The following is a 25,268-nucleotide window of genomic DNA, read 5'->3' as shown; positions in this document are numbered from 1 at the left end:
CCAGCTTGTGCCTTCGGGGGAGGGAGGAACCAGGGAGGTACAACACAGCAAAGGGGGAATAACCAGGAGATGATCAGAGGTTGCAGCAGCAGAGAAAGGTGAGATCAGGAAGGAAAGAGGTCCAGAATGCAGCTCAGGGTGCTCCGATTAGGGCTACTGTCATAGGAAGAGACACATAATACATAGGTCTCCTCCAGCCCAGGTGGATGTAGGCCCTCCCACCTCCAATCCCTCCCACCCTGGGTCCCGCTGCCGAATTAAAAGTGTACTGCTCACAACAGCCATAATTCATCCAGCATCTAATGCTCAACATTGTCAGGATTATCCCGATTAACCCAGAATTAATCCTGATCTCAATGTTAACAGGATTAGCATTAAAATCGGATTAGTTTTTAAACCGGACCCCTTGACTAAAGAAAGGGGCCTTCCCTACCAGATGTGCACAGCCTGCTACTGGCAGCCAGATGTGAGCAGGAGCAAGGCATGAGCTCCCTACCCCACTCAGGATTAAATAGGGTAACCCCAGCATCCATCACTGCTGCCCCTCAAGCATACAAACTGCTCAGCACTCCGGGAGGAAGAGAGCAGAGGCCTGGCATTAAGACATGGTATGTCCAAGCACAAAGTGTCCCCTTGCCTTCAGACATCTCAGCCAGCTTGGTGGAGGACACAGGTGGCTGCTCACCTCCCTCTCCACACTGCTCCCTTTCCTGCTGATACCAACAGCCTCACTCTTTCGCCTGCCTGATGAATATTTAAAAGCCTGGGTTCTCTGCAGCCTCATGAATATTGACAGCTGCTGGTTCCCTGTCACCTGAGCACGTATTGGTGACGGTCCCTTCCCGTGCACCAGCGGCCAGCGCAGCATTCGCTAGCAGCTCCTGCCCCACAGATCGGAGGTGGGAAGGGGTGGGAGAGCTGCACACCAGCACAGGAGAAGGCTGGCACACGGGCTGCAGACTGCTCTCCCTGCTGCACCACACCAGACTCTGCAGAGCAGGAGGTCGAATCCAACTGTGCTGAGGTCTCTGCATTCAGCCTGAACCCTGAAAGCATCTGCTTTCTTCCCAAAGATACAGGGGTGAACTCACCTCTCTGGCTAGCGGCAGGACAACAGAAGGTGCTTCAAATCAGAGGCATGAGAGCCTGCAAGAGACAGCTGCTCCCCCAGCACGTGGTAGACCTGGCAGGAGAAGATGGAGCACTGGCACAGCAATCAGATAAGGGTGAGCAGGCATACCATGCCCACTAGCTCTCATCTCCTGAAGCTGGGTGCGACCTTGGCTCCCACAGGGAGGATAATCATTAACCCCCTAGGCAAAGATAGCCTTGCTTTTATTCCTGGACTTATTCCCTATGCCTCAAACACGCGCACCCAGCCCAAAATCAGTAGAGAGCAGAACAATTCTGTCCTGAGACTCTGTCCTAGTTGAATGGCAAGGAGGGATAAAGAAACAGTACTCATCCAGCCCGTCTTGAGGCTGAGGTAGTCCCTAGAGGTGGGGTTGTGTTAGGGCTGTGATGAAAAACACATGGCAGGAGATATATTTGGGGGTAAGGGATAGAAACCCTGCCTCTGTTACCTTGACCTTAGCACCTGCATGGACATTCATCCCAGCAGTTGTTTCTATCACTCAGGTTAAGCTGAGGCCACATTAAATCTCCCTGTTTTCTGGCAACACTGGCTTGTGTGACAGCATCTTCCAAAAATAAGCAAATTACTGCATCATTCAGGGATGCAGGTGGATCAGAAGGAAAGATAAATACAAAAAAAAAAAACACAGCAAAAGGAGGTAGAGGAGAATGGGATAAGTTTCTGCTTGGGATCTCAGAGCTGAAATCAACTCTGGTCAGAAGGGAACCTGCATGAGATAGAAAGTTCAGGGGACACAGGCTAGCAGCACATAGCGACAGCACTTCTCCGTGGCCGGGTGATGTGGCTCAGTTCTTTGGCATTTGAGTAGGGGCTGGGAAGCAGGATCTGCTTCAGCAGCTGTATATGGTGATACTAGGCTGTGTGCATTAACACCTGCAGGTGCCACTCGGGAAAAAGTCTCTGAGAGTCTGGCGTGAACTTGCAAAAAAACAAAACAAGAAAAAATTACATCAATAGATATAGGTTAGCAGAGGGCCCAAATCTGGGACAGCAGCCCAGCACCCAGGAGGCATCAGTGCAGGTTGTGCTGATGCATCCCTCCTGGGTGCCCTCAGGCAAGTCACTTGGGCCCACTGTGCCGCAGTTCCCCGTTTTAACTGCTGCTCTCACCCCTCCTGGGGAGTTGCACTAGTAAACACGACGACAGCCAGGTGAACACCTAGGACCAACAGATTGCTGAGTACCAGAGAGCAGCTCCTGCTGGACAGGTGAGAGCAGAGGGAAAGACGCTTGGGTCGGAAAGCCAACCAGCGTGTCCAAACGCCCCCAGACAGCGTGAACCCTGTCCAGCCCTATGGTCACAGCAGGACCTGGGAGCAAACACTCATCAGCTCCGTTCTCCTCTCTGAGCACACCCAAATGTCCTCATCCTCCAAAGAAAACATTGCACAGAAAGAGCCTGTCTCCCCAGCTGCCCGCGGAGCGGGGTGGATGCACAAGGCCACCAGGAGGGCATGGGAAGGAATGCTTACTGCATTCTGGTGCAGCAGTGGCAGGATTACATGAGCTAAGCCTGCCTGGTATTTGCTTGTCTCATACAAGCAAATATTACTGGCTGCATGTAATATCAGTTAGGCAAACTCCTCGAGTCCTCTGCCTGCCAGTGAAATGGAAACAGCTTCCCGTTAATGAGACTCGGCACTCCTGGGAAGCCCTGTGCCCTTGCCACATGGCAGCAGTCCTGCATTTGTGGAGGGGGTAAAACTCCACACTGGCTGTCAGCAGCACCAAGGAGAAAAAGCCACAGCAGAGATCCCTGAAGCTCCAAACAAGCCTGCTACTTGAGCAAGAGCCCCTCTATGTGGGGTTATAGCACAGAGCAAGTGCTGCAGGCCTGGATGCTTGAAGGGAAAAGACATGTTCTACATCCTCTCTCTTTCCAGTTGGTTTTTCAGTAGCTTTTACTTCAGTTCCTCCCCCCCCCCCCCCTTTTTTTTTTTTTTTTTTTTTTTTTTTTTTTTTTTTAAGTCCAGGCACCAAAGGAGCTTTTCTGAGGCTCTGCCTTAGGGTTTTCCCATTCTTTCTTCAGCACACTAGCAACAGCAACGAGCAAACCAACCTCCTGCATTAGCACAGCAGGAGCAACGAGCCCTAGCTATTGCCTAGCACCGCTCGCCAGCAGAGCTCAGCGCACCTCCAAGGGAGGTGGGAGCATCCTCCTCTTCCCTGCTGGGGAAACGGATGTGCAAGGACAAGGAGGGATTTGGCCCCAGCCAGACGTGGAGCTGGGTTTCTGGAGTCCCTGTGCCCTGCCCGCTCACACAGGCGGCCAGGAGTGCACCCAGCTCAGATGCGCAGGCTGAAGGGCAGCCAGAGATGTGCCAGGAGCACAGGCACGTGCTGGGAGAGGCTGCGGGACAAGGGGAAGGTCTGTGCATGAAACACCCCGCCTGGGCTGGGCACGAAGCACAGCGAGGCAGGGCCAGCAAGGAGGCGCCCAGCTCGGCCAAGGGCTGTGCCCCGAATCCCAAGCAGGAGAACCGCCACGTGCCTGGGGTGGGAGGTGCACGCCTCCCCAGTCTCAGCCTGGGGGATCGGTCCCACCCCAGCAGACGCAGTGCCCCATCCCGAGGCAAGATTTCTGCTTTCCTCCATCGCCTTGACCCCCTAGTGCCCTCGGGGTGGCAGGAAGCACAGTGAGCCATAAAGCTGAGAGGCTGACACAAAAAACATTCTGGGCAACCCCAAAATTGCAGGCAAGGATGGTTGTGACCTGGGATGCAGTTGCTAGGTAACCAAAAGGTCACTTGGTACCAGACTGCCCTGGCCAAGGATCTTGGGAACCTGCTTGGGGACAAGATGACCAGCAGCAGCATGCCAACAGCCACAGAGAGGCTGGATCGATGGCTCTGTGCACACTCAGCCTGGCCCAGCTAGCAGGAAGGGTCATTTGTGTGATGATTTGTGTGAGAAGGAAAAGGCACAGACCTGTGCTGGGGCAGGACCTGCAGACACACTGAGATGCAGAAGACTCTGAAACAGCTGGGGACACTTGTGATCCCCAAAGCAATCAGGGCTCTGGCTGCAGCCCTCTCCATCAGCTGAGGGTGGATAAGAGCTAGCTCTGCATCAGCAGCACTGGTGGGTGGGAGTCAGCCCAGATGACACAGATAGGGAACCTAAAAGGTCATAAAAAATTTATTTTGGGGAGAGAGAAGGGGGTGGAAGCTTTCCCAGCAGAAGGCCAAGCCTGCAGCTAGAGGATCCCCTGGGGACACAGGTGGCTGTGGTGGCCTCGAGGAAGCCCCCAGCACCTGCTTCCAGAGATCATCTCCCCTGCACAGCCAGCCAGTTTTACCCTTGACAAGCAATCCCCAGCTGCCTCATGGATCATGCCCCACTTGGTAGTGGGGTCAGACAGCTGGAGACCTGCCTTTTGCTGGGACTGTGGAAGACAATTTAACTCTTACTGCATTTCCACAAGGAGATGCAGCCACTGGAAGATGCTACATTTGCAATGCAAAGTACTTCCAGCCTTATCAGGCCCTAGGTGTGTGTGTGCTTGGGGCGGGGGGAATCACAGCTATAGAAAATGCACCCTCCACATCCGTGAACACTCAGTTACTGCTGAGGATCCTCTCCCAGGGGTGGCTGGGATCCAGATGTGGTCCTGGCTATTTTTTTCCTTACTCAGAGAAAAAGCCTTTCGTGCCTTTCCCCATAGTCCCAGGAAATGTCATAGAACAGCACATGACTGAAGTCTGCCACTGAGAACTCAGACAGCTGAGTATTTGGAGAGCCACTGCTAGCACACATTTAACAATGTAAAGTACTTCAGGAATGAAAACTCCAAACAAGTGCACATATTATGCATTTTTGACTACTCAACTCTAGCATTGCCATTCAAGGAAAATGCCTATTTTCTCCAACAGGAAGAGCAGCCCCACCAGGGACAACATGCCAAGGTTATCCAGCAACATGCCTGACCTTGAAGAGTTACCACTGCATCCCTCAGCAAGGAGGAGGGAGAAAGGAGGGATTTCATGACATGCATATTTTATCCAGCCAAACAATAGGTGAGCCATTTGCAAGGTGCTGGCAGGAAGCACCAGGCAAGCAAAGAGCCTTGGCATCGCCAAGAAACACCCATCAGGGTCTCCTCTGTGCAGCCTGGAAGAGGTAAGTTTAGGCAAGAAGCAGGTTCTAATACAACGAAGCAAATACTAACGATTCTGCTATTGCGCCATCCAGACACTTCTGCAATACCACAACACCCAGCTGGCGGAGGAGAGGACTGAGACGGGGGCGTGATGACTTGTGCCAACAAACCCTATGAGTCTGCAGCAGAGCCCAGGCTCCCAGGGCAGCTCCGCAATAGCTGCCCCTTCCTCCCCTACAGGCAGGGCCAAGGACTCAAACTCAAAGCTTAGCCTAACGGGCTTTAAGGCTAATCAGCCTTTGGGGTCTGATCTAGATGTCCTTCAATGAGCCACCCAAAAGCTGGTCTCTGGGGACTGGCATAAGGATTTGAACTGAAACCCCATCCCTCCTCCCAGCACACCGACACACCCCTGCCTGCAGCCCCAGCACCACCAAGAGTGGACCTTTTTCCAAAGCCAGTGCCAAGCAGGCGAGCACTTCATCCAGCTACCTTTAATCCCTGGCCAAATGCAAACAGGTTCGACCACGCACAGCTTGGGCACATCTCAGGCAGAGCTCAGATGTGCAGTGACTCCAGAGCAAGAGGCCGCAACAGCGGGGCCACCACTCTCCTGCCAGAGGAGAGCTGCTCTTTGCAGATTGTGCTGATCGCAGCATTGCGCTTGCAACAGCTTGGGTCTGCGCTGTGTTTCTGCGCAGAGGAACTTGGCCCCGGCTCTGCTCTGTTATTGCAGATAAACGAGGGAATAGCCTTTTCCGTCTCATGGAATGGGGGGGCTCAAAGGGGAAGCTGAGAAGCACAAAAGGGGGAAGTGGTGGTGTGCAACCGTTCGAGTCAAGTGTACATAAGTGACAGGCACATCGTACGCAGTGGAAATAGCACGGCAGATCCGCTTCGCTTTCAGTATTTGTAGGGGTCACCAGCAAAAGGGACTGCCTCTTCTCGGTCTCCCTCGGCCTCTGACTTGGAGACTGAGGGTCAGAGTGACCCTTCTCTGTCCAGGATCATGGACAGGCCCTTGGATGGAGCATCTCAGACTTCTGAACACATCTGGAATGGACTTTTCCCCTGTTTGTTTTCCAGGATTAAGGAAACTGGTCCTAGTCCCTTCTGCAATGAAATAACTGCAAAGCAGCAGGCTTTAGTGGTGGGTTTAGAGGTCTAAAGGAGGGCAGGACCCAGATTCATCCTTCTCACGTAACAGGTTTGTCTGCACAACAGCTCAACCCCAAAGCATTAAGAGCCTTTTCGTGAGCGTAAACTGCTGCTGAGCTGAAAACAGAACTACTTGGCACAGGACTCCTGAATGAAAACCCCAAACTCCCACCCACCATAAACAGACACAGGGATGCAGTAAGGATGGAAAACTGCATGCATTTTAAACAGAAGCATGAAAAAAAAAATCAGAAATACTGACCTTAAAGCTCCAGTAGTTGGGTTGCTAACAAAAAAAATAAAACAACAAAAAAAAAAACAAAAAATACCATTAAGATTCTGCTTTGACTTTTGTTTTCCATTTGAGAATTGTTGACTTTAAACTGCAACATTAAACCTGTTCTCGTTTCTGTTTAAAGTCCCCTCCCAACGGGTTCGTTAAGCCTCATGCTGCTAAGAGCTTGTGAAGGGGAAGCAGCTACCAGGTGAGAAAAGATCATGCAGCCAGGCAATAAGGAACACTGATGGGCAGTTAATGCAGACAGGGGTGCAAATTAACAGAAGCAGAACAAAGCGGGGAGCAGGATGGCAGCCCTGCATCACTTGTGGAGTCACTAGTATGCGTGCCCCATCCTGGCACCTGCTTGTAAGGCTATTGCCCTGGGAGTCAGTGTTGGAAACCAGAATAATTTTCAATTTTAAAAAGACCTTTCAATCCCCCATATTTGCCCTCACCACCTCCCTGTATTGTTTTTTACGGCATTTCCACTGTTGTCAAGCCAATGGGCTCAGAGAATGATAGCAGCTGGCACCAGCTACAGCCCAGCAAACCGGAGAACTTGTGAGCCTTGTTTTCCCAGGGAGGGAGCTGGAACCGAAACTCCCGAGGATTCTCAGAGCTGCAGCTGGGCTTGGGTGCCCGCTGCAGCAGTGGCGCGTGGATTAAAGACTCAGGACTCTGCGATAAGGGCTGGCCATCTTCCCAGGGCAGCACAGGGATTGCACAGCGAGGATGCACGAGACCAGCGAGTCCCCAGAGGGCAATGCGGTGGCTGGAGATGCAGCACCAGGAGAACGCTCCCAGCGCACTCTGCTACTAGACGGGGACACGCACACACTTGTTGCTCTCGGCAGGTAAAGCAAAGCATTTCGGAGCACGACACATGCTTGGCACAGCAGCACTGCTAACAGCTTCATTTGCACCAGGACTATACCAAGGCAGGGCACTGGGCCATCCCATAATACCTGTACAGCCCAGACCTGGGTAACACCTGCCAGTGCAGGATGGACTGGCTGCAACACTACCTCCAGTGATACCCTGAGATTTTGCGGTACAAGAGCCCCGAGAAGGCAGTGTGTCCAGCAGAAGGTGAGGTAGATTTGGAGACAACCAGTGTGACCCACCTTTTCAGAAAGGAAAAAAAAAACATTTTGATACCACGAACATGGAGTTTGTGGGTAGGAAGAAGTATGTGAGAGCAATTTCTGCCCCAACGGTCTTTTATTGAGATCAAAGTTCTTAACCGTTCTCTCTCCTCTCAAGGCCACCTATCTCCTTGTTTTTCCCAGCATTTATTTCTCCATCAAGATCACCATGGCCGCAAATCTAATTTGCTAGGTACAGACACACAGGATGTCTCCTTTTCTACAAGGTAAGCTCCCACACCAAGATCCCAGTTCCCACCAGCCCCTGCAAGGCCCTGGTGACCGCCAAGGAGAGTCTCCTGTCACAGCACTCTGGGCATACAGGCAAAGAGTTTTGACAGCCTTTTAGATCCTCCTGAAGTATTTATCCAAGGACCTTAAGTTCTAAACAGATTTACTGCCACAGATACTAACCCTTTTGCTAATAAAGTAAACAGAGGTCTCATCTATGCAAATCAGCACAAACCCTCCTATAAATTCACTTGTTACTCATCTAAAACTTCAGTAAGATGCTCTGATTCCAATTCAAAATTGACATAAACACAGTTTACATTAATATCCCATAGGGCATCAGTATAACCAAAATTAAGCTCTGCATCATACAAACTAAACCTGTTTAAGAAGTGATTTAAGTCAAATGACTGCAGTTTGCTCATGCAAACAAGCCTGAAGGCACAAAGGTCTTTTCCAAGGGCATACCATGACTCAGAGGCACAACCAGAAATAGAAGTCCAGAGCCCCGACTACCAGACACTATTAGGTAACAGCCAGCAGGATCCACACCTATCCTGGGCACATCAAGCTTTTCCAAAATGCCAGATGAGAAACTGCTTTAGGATGCGTTTTGGTGTCAGAAGAAACCATCCATCACAGCTAGCAATTAGTATGCCAGCCTGCCCCAGGAGTTCTTTGCACCACAGCACAAATTCCTGATGTAAACCTAAGCACTCCCCGTGTAATGCCAGGCTGGCAGCACTGCTGCTTACCTGGCTGGGCACTGGTGCAGGCACATTTTGCAGCACTGCCTTGTGCCAAAGCATCTGAATCAGGGTAGGAAGCTCACGTGAGTGCAGCTGCACTCCAGCAGCGTGCTTTTGCTAGGCAAACCACAAGAAGAGGCCCCTCTCCCTGTCTCCTGGAGGTAATCAGGATTGCATCAGATCATAAAGGGTTTGACATGCTGTTCCTTGATTTGGAAACATCTCGAGTTAAGCTACACGCAAAAGCATTTTTGTAATAGTGCTTCTGCTCAGGCATCTCACAGCAGCCTTGATTCAAATTCCCCAAGGCCAGACTTGGATGCCATCTCCGAGGAAAGACTGCATCACGGACACTTAATAAATTAAGGCCAATTCTGAATGAACAGGAGTAAAATCTTTATCTCCTTTCCCTACCAAATTTTCTCTTAAACAGCTGGTTTTCCTGACCTCACAGTTATTCAGCACCACACTCACAGCCCAGACTCCAAACACACAAGCCAAAAAGGCGAGACAGCCCTCACCCTGGGGAAGGAAGCAATAGAAATGCGTGATCCCTGGGCCTGGTAACTCCCTGGAGGCATGAATACGTTGGCTTAGCGCAGAGGGGATCCTCCATGCCCTTATTGCCCAACTCTTTGTGTGCTGAACGGCTGCAATTGGTCTCCACAATGGGACTGTATTGGCCATTGCAGCCAAACAGTCCAAGCATTGCTGGGGAGATGATTACGGAGCAGGTGCCTGGAGGCACCCAGTCCCCAGTCTCTAAAGGGCTCAGATGTGATGCTCATTACTTTCTTCAAAGATTTTTCTTCCACTCTTTATTTTACTGTTGAAGAGTCTCAGTAATTTTCCTCAGACATTGATATTACTGATCCTATCTCACACCAGTCCTTGGTATGTATTTTATTTATTATTTTAGGATGACTGGACAGGCTTATCACAAAGTCTATAAATTACATCCACCATACACAGTCACTCCACACTAAACCAACAACGAGCTTGTCTGAATCCCAAATGCCATGGAGAGAGTCAAGAATATTCTGGAAGCAATTTGGTCTGGATAGCACGACCTGGAGCACGTGCCAGGACCGCACGGTACAGCACAGCACCCATCCTCTCCCCAGGCTGACAGCAGCCCCTGGTGTGGGGTCCCCCCCCCGTAACCCCAGCAGAAGAGGCATCTTCACAGCAGGGCTGATTGCAGAGGGAACAAAGCCCCTGGAGTCACAGGGTGGGCGTCAGGGTGGGCGTCCTGGGACCAGCTGGAGGTCCAGCCCCCATCTCCCCTCTCACAACACAGGGGGGAGGAGAGGGAAAGAGAAAGCAGAACAGGCAGAGGAAGGAAACAAAAGCAAAGAAGGGCCAAACTAGGGCGCCAAAGCCTTTAAACAAAGCTCCGATTCTCAGTCCCACTCCAAACCCAGCTCAGCAGCAAGCTAAAAGCCTGGGCACGCTGCCCTGGGCACCAAGCGAGCTCGGAGGATCATCCTGGAGCCGGAGGGGCGGGGGGAAGAGAGACCTGGGGGTCTGCGAGCAGAGCAGAGCAGAGCACCCCCCTGCAACAGGGCTGGCACGTGCCAGGCAGCGGGCGGGATGGCAGGGAAGGGAAGGGAAGGGAAGCGCTGCCCGGACTCCGCTCGGCCGAGGAGAGGCAGGACCAGCCAGGGTTAGCAATCTGGTGCCTTCCACCGGGGCCAAGCGGGCGCGTTTGTCGATGCTACCACGCAGGCCTTTCGCGGGCTCCATCTGTCCTTCTCAGCATCTCCGAGGCACCAGGCTCCGCAGGGTGGAGAGCACATTTCAGAGCCACACGCATCGGGCCAGCACTTGCCCCGGCCATCCTGCCATTAGCTCATTTTCTACCAACTTAGACTTTTCCAAGGCAAAGACCACATTTCCCCCTGCATAAATCCTCTTGACCAGGCTCTGCTCTGGGCACATATTTTGACTACGAGATGGTGACAGGGAAAAAGTGCACAAGGCCAAACAAGTAGCCACTGTCTTACCTAGGAAGGCTGCCAACTCTTAAGAGGTGCCTCCTAGCACCAGCTTCACCAAACCCAGTGGGACAGACCAGGGAGAACCCAGCTCCCCTCCCCACCCTCCAGGGTGCTGTACAAAAATGCAAATAACATTGCAGCTGGCCAAGATGACAAGGGTAGATTTGTACAAAGAGGGAAAAGGAAGGAGAGGGCCAAGGTAGAATTAACATACCTCTGGCTCTTCAAAAGCATCAAAGGGAGATAACGGTCTGAAAGAGGATTTGAAACGACAGCCCTGTTACAACTGATAAAACAGGCAGCTCACTTGTAGGCAAAGCAGTGCGGAAGGCAGGAAGAACTGCAAAGGCTGCGATGATTACAATGAAAGTCATGTCCAGGATGCTGCAAGATGATGAACTAACTAGGACTCAGGGCCCTCCCAAGGCACAGACACGTGCACATGCACACACATATCCATACCCATGCACGTGTGTGCATAGGCATGCACCTGGACACAAACTGCAACAAGCGTGCAAGCATAAAAGTGTTTAGATGCACATTTGAGGCCACTGTCATATATGAACACATGCACACACAAGTGCGCATGAAAATGCGCCCTCAGATACGAACATGCACACTGCAGAAGAAAGGAAAGCCAGAGCTGGGAAAATTTAGCTAAGAACACTTTGTAGTTAAGGAAAAAAAATACAGTCTTTGTGATTGTCCCAAGAGAAGACCAGGAGGTAAATGAAATCTAAGTGAGTCACTGCATTGACCGAGGCAGACTTCCCCTGGTTAGCAATTATAACACAAATCTGTTAGTGATTAACAAGACAGGACCAAATGCATCCCTCCAAAATGGACAGCAGCAGCATCTGCAGCACGCTCTACTAAAGGGAAGGACAGTGGCGGTTTCATTGGCTTTTTAATTAACTCATTTTCAGAAGTTCCAGTTTCTGATAGAGTCCCCCTCAGGCACAATGTCTTGACAAACAAAAATCTCCTTGAAAAATAGCAGTAAAATGGATTTAATCTGTTTCCCTTTATTAAATTTTTTTAATACTTTCCCACAAAAAGAGGAACTAAATTGAAGTGGAAATAGCAATATGACAAGTTGGAGTCAAATGCAAACAGTAATCAGACACAGGGAAGAGACACACACACACACTGAGCTGCAGATACCATCATTTACGGTCTTGCAAATATTGCAAAAGGACCTCAAACACGAGCACACCAGCACACAGGAGAACAGCCAGTTTGAGACCCACATCTGGGATCTGGGAGTGCTGAGGCTGGGTCTAGTTCCCATCAGGTCTAGATTCCTAAGAGGCCTTGGTTAGTGATTTAACATCCGTGTCCCAGACTCCCAGCTCAAAAGTGGCATGAAGACGCTTGCTTTGCCTCTCCTCTTTTAGAAGGAGGCATTTTGAGGCAGGGACTTGCATTTTGCATCATCTCTCTCCAGTTCCCTTTCCAAAAAGACTCTGATCTCCATCAAGGCCTCTCGTTAGGTTGCACGGGGACTCTCCGTGCATTACAGGCTCTGCACCCCAGCAGCAGGCATCACAGACTCACTCCCTGCTCAAGCCCTGATCTGACTGGAATGCACTTGTTCAAAGTTTGCACATAACCAGAACCAAAAAAATAAGTTTGTTGTGCCAAATCCAGAAGCCAGGAACACCTCTATAAGCAATAGCTACCCACGTGCCCAGCCCAAAGCATCTTTTCTCCTAGCACAAGCCAGGGCAGAGAGGAACCGACAGGCCTGTCAGCACGCACCATCCCTTAAGCTCCCCACACTCCTGCCTTCTCCCCTGGCAGCTCTTGCTGCAGGTTTGTCAGCTCTCCAACAGCAGTTACAGCCTTGACCTACACAGAAGTTTTTGCAAAAAGCCCAGAAGATGTTAGAGCACAAATGCCCTTGGACATCAGTGGATTTGTACTCCTGAAATGCACAAACTGATTACAGCCCTGCTGTATTTAAGTCCCTCCTTTCATGATGCTGGTACAAAGAGTCAGCAATGCCATTTATTTGCAGAAATTCACCCCCAAACAGTGATGCATCAGGACAAATGCACTGCTGAGGACCATCCATGCAACTGCTCTGCTTGCATAAAGTCTCCCTTCCGCAACCTCCACATTCAAGCTTGGTGATCACTCTGGGATCCTGTTTCAGGGCTGTCCACATCCCCAGCCTGCTTGTAAAAAACATGTTACGCACAGGACTGCACAGCAAGACAGTTTGAATAGTCTGTACAAGAAATCTTGGTGCAGGGCGTTAAAAAAAAAGTCACCTCCCATTAGGGTTAAACACTGTCCCCTGACCACATTCATTAGGCAAGGCCTTCTGCTACCCGGCACCCAGCGCACCCCAGCACCACACTCTGCCCTGCACGGTGCCAAGGCCTCGCTCCATCCTCCACCTGCTCCCGGCGTGCGCCGAGGGGAGCCATGGACCAAAGCCAAGGGGGGGGGGGCAGGAAAAAAAAACAGGAAAAAAGTTGGGCAGATCAAATAGCAGAGTAGCTATGGCAACGGCACGGGTGTAGGTGGACGGAAACAACAGGGACGTGCAAGGTAAACCCGGCCGCAGGCATCCACCTGCTCTGCAGCGCGCGCGCCGCCAGCGGCCCCCGGGGCGGCCCAGGCCCCCCCAGCACCTTTAGGGGCGACCTGCACCCTCCAGGGGCGACCTCCACCCTCCGGCTAGTGCTTCTAAGCACATATCTGCGGGCAAACTCCCGGGCAAGCCCACGCCGAGGGTGAGCAGGGCCGAATCCTCCTCGGGATCCTCTAGGATCTGCAGATTTGTTGCAACTACAAACATCTTCCCCGAGGGCTGCAGCAGCCGCGTGCCCCCTTTTCAGCAAGGCGTGCAGAGCCCCCGAAAGGGGCATTAGCCCCTCTGGGCTGAGCACAGGGTGCTCCCGCTGCCCTTCCTCGGTGCCCTCCTGTTCAGCAAAGTCGGGGGAAGCTCGGAGGCGGGTGAAGGACATCCGAGCTCCACAGCTGCTGCAGAGCCCCCTGCTCCTCTAACCCCTGCCCAGTTTCCCGCATTGCTATCACCGCTGGAGCCAGATCTGTACTAGCAGTGGGGAAATGGCAGGAGCAGCTTCCCGGCTGCTGCAGAGGAGTTTAGCACCGTCTCAAATAACCTCACTCAGCACCAGCCTAACCGCCGTGACACAAGGGGAGGCAGCGGCCCCGAGCCGCCTCGCAAGACCCCGAGGCTGCCGGCACACGGAGCCGAGTCCGGGTTAGCAACAGCAGGAAACTTTGGGGAACAGCAGGGCCGGGATGGAGGCGCACGCTTATGTCAGCGCGCCCGTGCACGCTCGGCGGGCAGGAACATCAGCGCTCGGCACAGGCGTGCGCGCCCCGATCGAAGGGTGGGCATTACGCGCCCGTTAAATATGGTAACGAACCTGAGAACGCGCAACGCCAAAGCTCTCCCGCAGCCGGCTGCCTTGCTCGTCACCAACGAGCGCGCGCCAGGCGCAACCTGCCTGTCACGGGAACCAAGGCTGATCTAATTCCTGATGGGAATTTGCTCGGCATCTCCCTGCTGGATTAGCACCACATGCTCGTTAATGCCCTTCCCAGGGCTGCGATCGCTGTCGCTAATGGAATCGTATTTATTTCCCACTTCTCAGCAACTTCAAGACCTGCCTCCTCCCAAGCCCTTACTCCAAGCGCAAAACCCTAGGAGCCCCCGGGGGCGACCCACAGACCTGCACAGGACTCCCAACTCCCAGTGACCTAATTCTCAGCCAAACCGTGGCCCGTCTCTCTTTTAATCAACTGAGAGTTGCTTTCAGTAGAAAAAAAAATCAATACAGACAGACACGACTGCAGTTGTAGGGACACACGCACGCTCGCTGGCGGCAGCGGCCACGCAAGCTCTCCTGCCTCCATTTGAGCAGCCTGCGAGGGTCCACGATGCGTTTTGCCTCCGAAGAGCGGGCTCAGACCCCGGGGTGGGGGGGTGGGGGGGACGACGCAGGGCCCCACCGCTGACCCCCGGCGCGACTGACGCCGGGCACCTTCCGCGAGTCGCTGCCGCTGCAGGAGCACAACGCCGGTCTTCGTTAAGAAATAACCACGCAGCACTCGACCGTCGCTGCCCAGGATGCGGGTCCCCCCCCCCCCACCCCGCCAGCCTGGGCCGAGCGCTGCGCGGGGCACACGGGGAGCAGCGGGCCCCGCGGCGCGGCCGTGCCCGGACATGGCCGGGTGCCACGCGCGGACAAGATGGATGCCAGCCTCGTGCCAAGGCTAAAGCAGCCCCCCCGCGCCGCCCTCGAGCGTGGGGTCGGGGGAGCACCCTGAGGGGAGAAAGGGGGGTCTGGGGAGGGTGGGGGGGGTCCCACAGCCAGGGGAAGGGGGGGTGGAACTGGGATACGGGGAGGGTGGAACTGGGATACTGGGAGGGTGGGATATTGAGGGTGAACTAGGACAGTTGCGGACCGGGATGTTGGGGGGGGGGCGGCACTGTGGGGGGTTTGGGGGGAGACCAGGATATTTAGGGAGAAGGATTTTGGGGGGGGGGGGACATTTGGAGATGGAGATATTTTGGGGGCAGGGGAGAAACACAAGGACACAGAGAGCAGGAAAACCTGGGGATGGGATATTTGGTGACCAGGACATTGCGGGGGGGGGGGGGGGCAGGGATATTTGGGGAGCAGGATACCGAGGCGGGAGGGAGGAGGGGGGCAAGAGGACGCGGGGGTCGCGGCCGGCGGGGCCCGGCGCTCGCCGCCCGGTACCTGCGGCAGGTGGATCGGGTCGGGTCGGGTCCGGTCCGGTCCGGGGCCGCAGCGATCCGCAGTGCCGGTAACGCCGCCGCGGCGGGGGCCCGGCCGGGCCCGGAGCGGTGCGGAGCGGAGCGGTGCGGAGCGGAGCGGAGCGGAGCGGAGCGGAGCGGAGCGGAGCGGATCGGCCGCCTCCCGCCGCCGCGGCCTCGGCCGCCGCCGCGCCGCCCGCCCTTATAGGGGCGCGGTCGCCATGGCAACCGCGACTCCTCCCGCCCCCGCGCCGCGCCGCGCGGGGGGGGCGAGGGGGGGAGAGGGGGGCGGGGCCGCCAGCAGGGGGCGGGGCGGGGCCGGCGGGGCCGCGGGGGGGCTGGGGGCGGTGGGGAGCGGTGAGGGGGCAATGGGTGCGCGGGGAGCATGGGGGGCAGTGGGGTTTGGGATGCGATGGGTGCGGGGGAGCATGGGGGGGCAGTGGGGTTTGGGATGCGATGGGTGCTGGAGGATGCGGGGGCAGCATGGGGGGGCAGTGGGGTTTGGGATGCAATGGGTGCTGGAGGGTGCGGGGGCAGCATGGTGGGGCAGTGGGGTTTGGGATGCGATGGGTGCTGGAGGATGCGGGGGCAGCATGGGGGGGCAGTGGGGTTTGGGATGCGATGGGTGCTGGAGGATGCGGGGGCAGCATGGGGGGGCAGTGGGGTTTGGGATGCGATGGGTGCTGGAGGATGCGGGGGCAGCATGGGGGGGCAGTGGGGTTTGGGATGCGATGGGTGCTGGAGGATGCGGGGGCAGCATGGGGGGGCAGTGGGGTTTGGGATGCGATGGGTGCTGGAGGATGCGGGGGCAGCATGGGGGGGCAGTGGGGTTTGGGATGCGATGGGTGCTGGAGGATGCGGGGGCAGCATGGGGGGGCAGTGGGGTTTGGGATGCGATGGGTGCTGGAGGGTGCGGGGGCAGCATGGTGGGGCAGTGGGGTTTGGGATGCGATGGGTGCTGGAGGATGCGGGGGGAGCATGGTGGGGCAGTGGGGTTTGGGATGCAATGGGTGCTGGAGGGTGCTGGGGGAGCATGGTGGGGCAGTGGGGTTTGGGATGCAATGGGTGCTGGAGGGTGCGGGGGGAGCATGGTGGGGCAGTGGGGTTTGGGATGCAATGGGTGCGGGGGAGCATGGGGGGGCAGTGGGGTTTGGGATGCAATGGGTGCTGGAGGGTGCGCGGGGAGCATGGGGGGCAGTGGGGTTTGGGATGCAATGGGTGCGGGGGAGCATGGGGGGGCAGTGGGGTTTGGGATGCAATGGGTGCTGGAGGGTGCGGGGGCAGCATGGTGGGGCAGTGGGGTTTGGGATGCGATGGGTGCTGGAGGGTGCGGGGGCAGCATGGTGGGGCAGTGGGGTTTGGGATGCAATGGGTGCTGGAGGGTGCGGGGGGAGCATGGGGGGGCAGTGGGGTTTGGGATGCGATGGGTGCTGGAGGGTGCGGGGGCAGCATGGTGGGGCAGTGGGGTTTGGGATGCGATGGGTGCTGGAGGGTGCGGGGGCAGCATGGGGGGGCAGTGGGGTTTGGGATGCGATGGGTGCTGGAGGGTGCGGGGGCAGCATGGGGGGGCAGTGGGGTTTGGGATGCGATGGGTGCTGGAGGGTGCGGGGGCAGCATGGTGGGGCAGTGGGGTTTGGGATGCAATGGGTGCTGGAGGGTGCGGGGGCAGCATGGGGGGGCAGTGGGGTTTGGGATGCGATGGGTGCTGGAGGGTGCGGGGGCAGCATGGTGGGGCAGTGGGGTTTGGGATGCGATGGGTGCTGGAGGGTGCGGGGGCAGCATGGGGGGGCAGTGGGGTTTGGGATGCAATGGGTGCTGGAGGGTGCGGGGGCAGCATGGAGGGGCAGTGGGGTTTGGGATGCAATGGGTGCGGGGGGAGTATGGGGGGGCAGTAGGGCTTGGGATGCAATGGGTGTGGGGGAGCATGGGCGGGCACTGGGGCTTGAGATGCAATGGGTGCTGGTGGGTGCTGGGGGAGCATGGGGGCAGAGAGGGGTTGGGATGTGATGGGTGCTGGGGGTGCTGGGATGCAATGGGTGCTGGTGGTGCTGGGATGCGATGGGTGCTAGAGATGCTGGGATGTGATGAGTGCTAGGGGTACTGGAATGCAATGGGTACTGGGGGTGCTGGGGTGCTGTGATGAGATGGGTGCTGGGGTGCTGGGATGCCATGGGTGCTGCAATGCGATGGGTGCTGGGGGTGCTGTGATGCAGTGGGTGCTGGGGTGCTGTAATGCCATGGGTGCTGGGGTGCTGGGATGCGATGGGTGCTGGGGTGCCATGGGTGCTGGGGTGCTGGGGTGCCATGGGTGCTGGGATGCGATGGGTGCTGAGATGCGATGGGTGCTGGGATGCGGTGGGTGCTGGGGTGCTGGGATGCCATGGGTGCTGCGATGTGATGGGTGCTGGGGGTGCTGTGATGCGGTGGGTGCTGGGGTGCTGCAATGCCATGGGTGCTGGGGTGCTGGGATGCGATGGGTGCCGCGATGCCATGGGTGCTGGGGTGCGATGGGTGCTGCCCCGCGCAGGTTCACCACGTCGCCAGCTGCCCCGCGCCGCTGCGGTCTGTCCCCGGCCGCGGTCCGTCCGTGCGCCCGAGGCAGCGCGCCGGCCCGGCCCCGGCAGCAGGCTCGCGACCGAGACAGCCGCGGGGGGAGGCGGGCGGGCGCGCGGGGGAGCCCCGGGCTCCCGCGCTGCCCCAGGGCGCAGCGGAGCGGCCGCGCGGCGGCGGCCGGCGTCTGTCTGCCTGTCCGTCCACGCTGCCGCCTGTTTATTTATTCCAAAGCGGGATTTACTCTGGGCAGCTGCAAATCTGCTGCTCTCAGGCAGCCGCCGACACACGAACGCTCAGCTCGAGCCTTTTTTCTTCTCTTTTTTTTTTCTCTCTTCCCCCTGCAGCAAACCCGGACAAGCTCAAATCCCGGCTTTTATATGCTTTTCTTCGGCACGGCTCTGCTCCGGCTGCGACGCAGTGTTTAACCCCCGTGCTGCAACCGGCAGCCTGCAAGGCATCGCGACGGGCAGCGCTCAGCTGCCCTGCGCCCCCCCACCCGCCCGCCCGCGGCTGCTTAGGGTCGGGGGTGCCGGGAATCCCGCACGTCCGGGGCTTTCTAAATCGTTGGCATTCAAAAAATAAAATAAAATAAAAACCCCAGCTGGTGTGTGCCGCCCGAGCCCCGCACGGGAAAGCGCGCTGCAAACTGGCACTGGCCCCGGAGGCGATTCGGGAAACCCGGACGTCTCGCCCCATCCTGCGCCGGGGCAGGATTTAGCCCCGCTCGGCCCGGGAACCCCAGCCCTGTGTTATTTACCACCTGCGAGCAAACGAAAAAAAAAATCTAGCTTTTAGGTTGTTTCGTCTCTTCTCCTTCCCCACCAGTTGCAAACGCGCGGTTGCTTCCCGAGCCCAGGGGATCTTTCTTTGCCCTTCTAAAAATCCTTCCAAGCTTGTCGGACCCAGAGTCAACACTAACTGGTTTGGGGTTTTTCTTTTTATAGCTGCCGCTTTAAATTAAAAAAAAAAAAAAAAACTTTAAATCTTTGGAATGAGAACTGGGAGATTTCTAGTTATTTACTAGGAAATATCACCCTGCGGCAAGAAACGTTGCCGCTCCGTGGGGCGGGTGGGCGGCACGGCGTGCCGCTCCGGGCCCCGGGCACCCACGGGAAACCGCCTGGCCCGGCCAAAAGGTTTCGGGCAGCCCCGGCGCTCCCCGGCACGCCGAGGCTTTAACGCCGGTGGAGGCTCGGAGGATGCTGCGCGCCGCGGCGCGGAGATGACGCGGGCCGGCTCTCCAGGCGCTTCCTCCGGCTGCTCCGCGCTCACCCTGCTCAGTGCCTCTTCATCAGAGCGATAGTGTGAATTTATTGCAGCACGGACAGGCCCGAGGGCCAGTGCCCTCATCAGGGTTGCACCGGAGCCGTGCTGGGTTGCACCAGAGCCGTGCCGGGTTGCACCAGAGCCGTGCCGGGTTGCACCGGAGCCGTGCCGGGTTGCACCGGAGCTGTGCTGGGTTGCACTGGAGACGTGCCGGGTTGCACCGGCGCCGTGCCGTGTTGCACCAGAGCCGTGCCGGGTTGCACCGGAGCCATGCTGGGTTGCACCGGAGCCGTGCCGCCTTGCACCGGCACCGTGCCGCCTCGCACCGGATGCTGCAGCAATGCTCGGCGCTGCCAGCCCCAAAGCTCGCATGCATCCCCGTGCTCCGGCAGCGCATGCAGCCCCACGGTGGCGACACGCGCATGCATCCCGCGGCCCCGAGGCATGCACGCATCCCGGCAGCAGGAGGGGCGGCACGGATCTCGCAGCCCCCCCGCCCAGCCAGCTCCCTGGGCCCCGAACCGCGGGCAGCACCTCGCCCCGCGCGCCCCGGGGCAGGACCGGCCCCTCGCCGCCGCCCGCGGACTCGCGGTGCTGCCGGTGCCTGGCCGCGGGCGGCGGCGGCGGTGGCCGAGCTGCTGCGAGAGCTGCTGTGCCCGCGGCGGCGTGGCGAGGCTGCTTCCCGCGCGCGCCGCGCCGGCGCTCCGCCGCTCGGCCGCCTGGCCCCGGTTTAAGCCCTTTCCCAGCGGAAAAGGCCGCCCAAACCAACGCTAAACCTTCGGCTCGAGCGTGGCTGCCGCCGGCGCGGCGTGCCGAGCCCGGGCTGCCCTCCGCTCGGGGCGCCGCGGCAGGCGAGCGGCACCGCCGGCGGCTCCCGCTGCCCGATCCGGCCTCGGATCCCGGCCGGATGCTGCGAGGAGGCGGGCAGGGTAACTCCGTGCGCCGGCCGCCCTCGCGGCCGCCGGCTCCGTCCCGCCGCCCGCCCGGAGGGGGAGGCGCCCGGCGCCGCGGCCGCCCGTACCTGGTCCCGCAGGCGCTCCTGCTGCCCGCGCAGCGCCAGCGCGTGCTGCGGGTACTTGCTCTTCAGGTGGTCCATGAAGGCGTCCCGCTTGCGCTCCATCTCCGACTTCTGGAGGCCGGTGAGGGCCTCGAGGCTCTGCGCGGCGATGACGGTGTGCCGGCGCTCCGAGGTGTGCACCAGCCCCACGTTGGAGAAGCGCCGCGTGCCGTTGCCCAGGGTGCGGTATTCCCGCGGGTATTCGGCATCGTCCGCCGAGATCATGTGGGCGCCGGTCCGCTCGGGATCTGCGCGGGCGGGAGAGAGAGCGGAGCGGGCTCAGCCGCGGCGGCACGCGCGGGGACGCACGCGGACGGACGGACGGACGGACCCAAGGGGAAACGACAGGCGAGTGCGGGGGGGGGGCTGCTGCGTGCCCCCGGGGACACAGGGACATGGATGGACGGACAGACAGACCCAAAGGGAAATGACAGACGAGCGGGGGTGGGGGGACAGTGCTGCGTGCCCCCGGGAACGCAGGGACGCGGACGGATGGACAGATGGATCCAAAGGGAAATGACAGGCGAGTGGGGGTGGGGGGGCTGCTGCATGCCCCTGGGGACGTGGGAACGTGGATGGACAGACAGATGGACGGACAGACAGATGGACCAAAAGGGAAATGACAGGCGAGCGGGGAGGGGGCTGCTGCGAGCCCCCGGGCACACGGATGGACAGACAGACGGACCCAAAGGGAAACGAGAAGCGAGCGGGGGGGGCTGCTGCGTGCCCCCGAGCACATGGACGGACGGACAGACGGACCCAAAGGGAAACGAGAAGCAAGCGGGGGGGGGCTGCTGCGTGCCCCTGAGGACACGGACGGACGGACAGATGGACCCAAAGGGAATGAGAAGTGAGCGGGGGGGGGGGTGCTGCATGCCCCTGGGGACACGGACGGACGGACAGACGGACCCAAAGGGAATGAGAGGCGAGCAGGGGGGGCTGCTGCGTGCCCCTAGGGACACGGACGGACGGACAGACGGACCCAAAGGGAATGAGAGGTGAGCGGGGGGGGGTGTTGCGTGCCCCCGCCCCCCCCCACAGCGCGGCCCTGCGGGAGCTCCCGGCGCTGCTCCCGGCGCCGTTCAACCCTGACCGGCGGCTCAGCGCCCTCTTTCCCCCCGTCCTGCCCGGGCTCCCGGCAGGCAGATCACCGCGGGTTTTCCCTCCTCCCGCGATTACCCCCCGGCTGACACGTCCGCCTCGCCGCGGCGCGCGCCGGCCCCCGCACCGGCCCCCGCCCCGGCGCGGGCACGCGGCGCTCAAGGTCGCGCGGGCGGGTCTGCCCGGAGCTCCCGTTCCCGGCCCCTTCCCGCGCCCGACTGCTCCCGGCTCCCGCTCCGGCGCGGCCCGAGCGGCAGCGGTGCCGGCCTGCGCGCGGTGCTCCGGGCAGCGGCCCCGTGCCGGAGCGGAGCCGCGGGCGCCGCGGGGGGCAGCGGGGGGCAGCGGGGGGGCTCGGGCACCGCCGGAGCCGCTCTCCCGCCCGCGGCCGCCTCGCCGGTCCTGCCCACCATCCTCCTCCTCCTCCTCCGGCGGCTGCCGCGGCACATCGGCACGCAGCTCCCCGCCTGCCGAAAAGGACGATTTGCAAAGCCCTGCCCGAGCGGCCGGCACGGCCCCGGCGCCGCCAGCGGGACACACGGCCGCTCGGGCACGACGGACAGACAGCCGGGGCAACCGGCGCCGGGGCCTCGCCGGGGCCAGGCGCGGCAGCGACCCGGGGCAGACCCCGGCGAGCGCCGCGGCAGGCGCCGGGGGGGACGGGGCCGGCGCTCAGCGCTCCTCCGGCCGCCCCGCTCCCTCACCTGCCCGCGGGGCTGCGGCCGCTCGGCCCCGCTCCGTGCCGCCGCCCGGGCTCCTAGCAGGATGCGGCCATCCCCTCCTTGCCGGGGCGCCGCCGGCTCCGGCGCCCGGCGCGCGGGCTGCCGGCGGCCCCGGGGCGCGGCCGCGCCGCGGCGCCTGCTCGGATCCGGCCGGCCGAGCGCGCCGGGGGTGCATCGCGACGCGGATCTTCCAACCACGGGTTATTACTGCAGTTCCATAAATCTTCCGGCGGCAGCAGGGCTCGCGCGGGCTGCGAGAGCCGCGGCACCGGCGGAGCGGGAGAAAAAGCCCCCCGGGGAGCCGGGGGGGGGGGCAGAGGAGCAGCGGGCGCTCGGCGCTGCAGGGCGCCTCTGCCTCCGGCCCGCGCGGCCGCCCGGGCGCTCGCCCAGCCCCTTTCCCCCGCGCGCCCGCGGGCCGGAAAGTCGCCTGCCGGCGCGACCGTTCCTGCCGATGCGAGACCCGCGAAGGCGGCGGGAAGGCCGGGGCCGGGCGCGCTCGGAAACGCGGCGGCGCGCCCCGGCGAGCTCCTGAGCGAGGGCAGAGACACGATGCAACGGGCGACTGCGCAGGGAGGCGAAAAGGCCGGGCAAAAAGGCAGCGCTCGGCGGGACCCGCGTGCTGGCCCACCCAGCCGCCCGCGGGCAACGCTCCCGCTCCGGCCAGAAAGCGGCTGTGCGCCGCGCCGTGCCGCGCCGCGCCGCGCCGCGCCGTGCCGCGCCGTGCCGCGCCAGCCGGGCGGCCCGGGGGGGTTTCCACGCTGAATGCGCCGAGCACGATTCTTCAAGCCGCCTAATCACGTCCTGCAGCCCGCCGCCCTCAGCGCGGCCGGGCTCGCGGCTCTCGCCGGCTTCGCTGCCGGCCCCCGGCCTCGGCGGCTGCTCCGTGCTAATTGAATACTACCAGCGGCTCGTGCTAATTAAACACGGGCTCAGCTCGTTCCGAAGCGCGCGCTCGCATCGCAGGAGGCGCGTTGCCACCGACCTGAGCGCGCGGGCGCCGGGCTCCGGGACGCCGCGCGGGCGCTGCGCCGCCGCTCCGAGCCTGCCGCTCGCCCCGCGCGCTGCCCCGCTTCCCCGGCCGCGGCCAGGGCATCCTCCCGGCTCCGCGCCGGGGCCGCGGCTCGCCTCCTTCCCCCGCCGCCCGGCTCTGGTGCTCCGCGCGGCGCGCGCCTCTGCCTCTCCCGCTCGCTCCTTCTCCGGCTCGAGCGTTTCAAAGCTCCCCGTGCATCTCTGGGAATTCCCCCCCCCCCCCCGTTAAATGTCACCGTGCCCCCTCGAACACATCACATGAGCCGGGCGCCGGCAGCCAGCGCACATCACCGCACGCGCCGCCGGCAGCCCGCTGCGCCCCCCTCCGCGCGCCCGGCTCCGCGCTTCCTCCTCCTCGCCCTGCCGGCACCGCCGCGGCCGGCTCCCGTGCCGTGCCGTGCCGTGCCGTGCCATGCCTCCCCGGCAAGGACGCGCTCGGAGCGGCCCTGCAGGCTGCCGCAGCGCGGGGCAGCCCCCTCCCCACGCTCGCTTCACTTACCAAATGCAATTAAAAGCAAATCGAGCCAGGCCCCCAGGGCAGCCGCGCTGCCCAGAAACCAGCCGTGCACCCGTGCGTGCTTGCATTTGCACACGCGTGTGCGTGCGCTTGCACGCCCACCCCAGCCGGAACCAAGGAAAAGCCACGAGCTGAATTTTCTACCTGCCAAAAGCATTCAATATCCAGCCGAAAACGCAGCGGCCTCGGCGTCGCTCTGAAAAACCCCGTTTGCCCCGGTGCGAGACCCGGCGGCGGGCGCTGCGCCGCGGAGCCGGCGGAAGCCGAGGGAGCAGCCTCCTCCCGCGGGAAGCGGCGCCGGGCTCCGGCACGCGCGGCCCCCGGGCGCACGCGGCCGGAACGGGAATTTGTTCCGACACCGGCGCAGAGAAACCCCCCGGCAGCGGCGAGGCACGAGCGAGGGGCACCGAGCACCACGAGCGCTGCTGCGGTCGTCCGCCCGCGCCGCGCCGCGCCGCTCGGACGCAGGCAGCCCATTACATATCGTTAATTAGCAATCGCGTATCGCCCTCGGCGAGGCAGGGGCGAAGCGCCCGGCGGTGCATCCGCACCTGCGGCCCTGCAAGGACCGGCCCCGGAGGAGGCGGCTTCGCTACGGCGCCCGGCGAAGCGGCTAGCGAGGCCGGCGGCGAGCCGCGGTTCGCCCCGATCTAAGCCGAAGCGCCGCTGGCTACGGCGCTATTAGCGCTGCCGAACACGGTAACTAAACGGCATTTCCCCGCCGCTCCGTTTGTATTTCCGTGCTCTTTACCCATTTGCAAGCGGCAGGAGGGAACAATTTAAGGCATCTGAGTGAAATGCTTAAATTAACAATTTACAAATAGCTTAATTGAGGTCCTGGTCTCTCCCTTCCCGAGCTGAAGCTGCTAAACGATTCTGAATCATTCCCACTTATCGGTTCTTGGGACGCGGATTGCAGGCCCTGGGCGGCGCGGACCGCGTCAGCGCCTTCGCCCGGGCGGGAGGCGGCCGGGGGCGGGACGGCGGGGCGACGTCTCCCTCCTCCCGTGTCCTATCCAAAGGCCCCAGGACAGGCTGGCTCCGCTCCGCGCACCCCTTACGCCTCTCCCCAGCAGCCAAGGACGCTCAGCCAAGAACCGGCTGAGCCTGGCGCCGCAGCACCCTGCTCTGGGTGCTGGCTGGTGTCCCTTGGCACGTCGCTGTCTCCCACGCCCCATCTCCCACCCCTTCTCCCCCTCTTTCTTCACGGTGGCCGTATGCATGGTGGGTTTCAAGCAACTGGGATTGCACTGACTCTACTCAGTTTGCACCCAGGATTGCACTGATGCTGCCCGGTTTGCACCCAGGATTGCACTGGCGCTGCCTGGTTTGCACCCAGGATTGCACTGATGCTGCCTGGTTTGCACCCAGGATTGCACTGATGCTGCCCGGTTTGCACACAGGATTGCACTGGCGCTGCCTGGTTTGCACCCAGGATTGCAC

General features: G+C 60.0%; 1 protein-coding gene across 1 annotated transcript in view; it reads right to left on the bottom strand.

The window, feature by feature from the left end:
* The window catches only part of SRCIN1 (SRC kinase signaling inhibitor 1), a 56,719-nt gene extending 31,671 nt beyond the window's left edge, over positions 1-25,048 (bottom strand). The window contains exons 1-5 of the mRNA XM_062595352.1: positions 25,011-25,048; positions 24,377-24,495; positions 21,854-22,024; positions 20,424-20,707; positions 6,676-6,699 (exon numbers count right to left, since the gene is read on the bottom strand). Of these exons, the coding sequence (XP_062451336.1) occupies positions 6,676-6,699; positions 20,424-20,707; positions 21,854-22,024; positions 24,377-24,495; positions 25,011-25,048 (636 nt within the window). The remainder of the gene's footprint in view (positions 1-6,675; positions 6,700-20,423; positions 20,708-21,853; positions 22,025-24,376; positions 24,496-25,010) is intronic.
* Positions 25,049-25,268: the final 220 nt, after the last annotated feature.

This window comes from Rhea pennata, chromosome 26 (assembly GCF_028389875.1).
Source record: "Rhea pennata isolate bPtePen1 chromosome 26, bPtePen1.pri, whole genome shotgun sequence".
Classification (NCBI taxonomy): Eukaryota; Metazoa; Chordata; class Aves; order Rheiformes; family Rheidae; genus Rhea; species Rhea pennata.
This window is presented reverse-complemented; position numbering and strand designations above follow the sequence as displayed.